The 2,761-nt window shown below is 42.3% G+C and overlaps 1 protein-coding gene across 2 annotated transcripts in view; it reads left to right on the forward strand.

Moving 5' to 3' along the window:
* The window catches only part of DAPK2 (death associated protein kinase 2), a 189,811-nt gene that overhangs the window by 159,883 nt on the left and 27,167 nt on the right, over window positions 1-2,761 (forward strand). For both annotated transcript variants that reach the window (XM_069098341.1, XM_069098342.1), the window contains exon 8: window positions 68-220. In XM_069098341.1, coding sequence (XP_068954442.1) covers window positions 68-220 — 153 coding nt within the window. The remainder of the gene's footprint in view (window positions 1-67; window positions 221-2,761) is intronic.

The raw sequence follows: 2,761 nt of genomic DNA on the forward strand, positions 1-2,761 counted from the left end.
TCTCTCTCTCTCTCTCTCTCTCTCTCTCTCTCTCTCTCTCTCTCTCTTTCTTTGCCTCTGCTCACAGGTTAAGTGGTGCTTCACCTTTCCTTGGAGACACAAAGCAGGAGACATTGGCAAACATCACAGCAGTGAGTTATGATTTTGATGAGGAATTTTTCAGCCAGACCAGTGAGTTAGCCAAAGACTTCATCCGGAAGCTCCTGGTTAAAGAAACAAGGTGAGATTTTAAAAGAATTTATCAAGCAGCAGCCCCCTTCTTTTCATTGTACCTACTCTCCTAACTTTTGAAGGAGTGTTGATTTATCCACCTGCATGGGACCCATTGAGGAGAGAAGTCTGTCATCACAGGCATTATGGTTGTTTTGGCAGGTGTTGGAAAATGTGTACAAGGCTGAGACTTGTCATTCAGCCTATTTACTGAAGACTTTTTTGTTGTTGTGCTTTTCATACTGAAATGTACATAATTGTGTATGGGTTTTTCTAATGTTCATTAGCCCTGAATATATCTCGCAATCTGTCTCAAGGTGTGTTTGAGGTTTGAACAGTTTAAGATCAAGTGGCAATATTTTCAACTAGCAGATTTAGGAAAGGAGGTTGGGGCTGGGTGGTGAAGGGTTTGGAGCCAAGGTGCAGACAGGATGGGAAAAAGTGAGAGGCACCATTCTTCAGAACCCCTCAAGCTCAACCTGTGCTTATCAGGGAGTGGATGGGAGATTTCTGACTGAGGGAGGGCAGGGCTTAGCTTTGTCTAGTCCATCCTTGGAGTCCCCTTCATCATGGAGTACCCTTTCCCCAGCCAGCTACTTACTCAAAGAGAGGGGAATCTGTATCTAACCAATCAACCTTTAAGGTTTACTTTATAGATGTCATTACTTTATTGGATTTAAGCTATAGGAAAACTATTGAGCATAATATATCATTCTGTGAACTGCCACATAACCAGCATAGCTTAGTTAACACACAGAGAAACCTCAGCTGAACTTCATGGTTTGTCCATAGCTATAATTAGGGGTGTTTTGGAGCCAGCCCAACTGGCTCAAGAGGTGGTTGTTAAATTTCCAGCATTTTTTGAGCATTTACACCTTGGAATCAGCAAAAGCTAAATACAAATCAGGACTTGATCTATTGTTTTTGTTGATAGTCTAGACTTAAAGAAAGTGAAGGAGAAATGTTAATAATGCTGATTGAATTTAAAAGTGTGCCCTGAGCACTTTTTTCCCCTCTAAGAGTCAGTTGTTAAACATAAAAAAAAAAAATTGGAGGTAATGGGGCTAAGTGATTCGCCCAGGGTTACACAGCTAGTGTCTAATGTCAGATTTGAACTCAGGTTCTCCTGACTCCAAGGCCAATGCTCTAGCCACTGCACTGCCTGGCTGCCCTTCAGTTGTTAAACATTTGCTACCACATCCCTGGCTGTAGTTGTAGAGAAGAATATGCCTGGTCTCTCTCTTGGGTCTCTCCTTGTCCATTCAGCACAAGCTGTCAAAGTTAGGTCTATATTGGTGTCTGGAAGCCTTGTGTTAAGGCATCGAGTTCAAGGGTTAAATTACAGCCATGACTATAGTTCTCTTTTTTTTTTGGAGGGGGAAGAGTAGGGTAAGTGACTTGCCCAAGGTCACATGGCTAGTTTTGTGTGTGTGTGTGTGTGTGTTAGGTGTCTGAGGCCAGATTTGAACTCAGGTCCTTCTGACTCCAGGGCCGGTGTTCTATTCACTGCTCCACCTAGCTGCCCCCATGACTATAGTTCTGAACAAGCAGCTGTGACTATGCAGAGACCACTCCCAGTAATACAGAAAAATAAGAAAATGGAGCTGCCCTGAGAGTCTCCAGTTTTTGGTTCATTAACTCATCATTGACCTAGACTTGGGAGCATTGATCAATTAATCAACAAATACTTATTAAATACCCAGTTGGTTCCAGCCACTGGGGCTACAGCGACAAAAGAGAATAGTTCCTGTTCTCATGGAGCTTACACTTTTATCACAGAAATTTGCCTTCTAGCAGATGTTTTAGTGGAGTTAGATACATTGGGATCAAATCCCAGATCTGCTGCTTATTACTTCTTTGTGACATTGAGCAAGTCACCTGTGCTCTATAAGCCTTAACTTCCCCACTTATAAAGTGAGGGGATGGAGCCCAATAATGTCCAGATCCCTTCTCATTCTATAGCACATGATATAGTTTCATTAGCCATTTTTCTAGTCTTATTCTTTGTCTTCTTGACTTACATTGGAGCAGATGTGTTAAAAGCCACTGTGGGTACTTGAATGTCATTCAGTAGGGAAAATATTTAATAGAAAGAGCATTGGATCTCTGAAGCCAGGAAACCTGGGTTCAGATGCTGGTTCTGCCACTTACAATTTGTGTGAATGAATGAATGATGGAAAAAACACTTATTAAGGCACTTAGCTGTGTTGGAGGCCAAGATCTGGGTTCAAGACTTGCCACTGACACATACTGGCTCTGTGATTCTGGGCATGTGAGTTAACTTCTTGAAGGTCTCTCTAAGACCTTCCATTGCAGAGAACCTGCCAACTTGCATTTGTAGAAAGACTTTCCTCAATAGGGAGTTCCTTTTCTTTGGTATGAAATTCTAGGTTCAGTTCTTATTGGCACTGGGGATACAGTTAGCAAAGCAAATGATTTCCTGCCCTCAAGGAGCTTACATTCTGTAACACATCTGACAAGTGGTCATCTGAAGACCTTCAGCATCAAGGAATGCATCACTTCTCTCTCTCTCTCTCTCTCTCTCTCTCTC

This window comes from Petaurus breviceps, unplaced genomic scaffold (genome assembly GCF_028583685.1).
Source record: "Petaurus breviceps papuanus isolate PSGF00001 unplaced genomic scaffold, PetGlider_PUasm1.0 37, whole genome shotgun sequence".
Classification (NCBI taxonomy): Eukaryota; Metazoa; Chordata; class Mammalia; order Diprotodontia; family Petauridae; genus Petaurus; species Petaurus breviceps.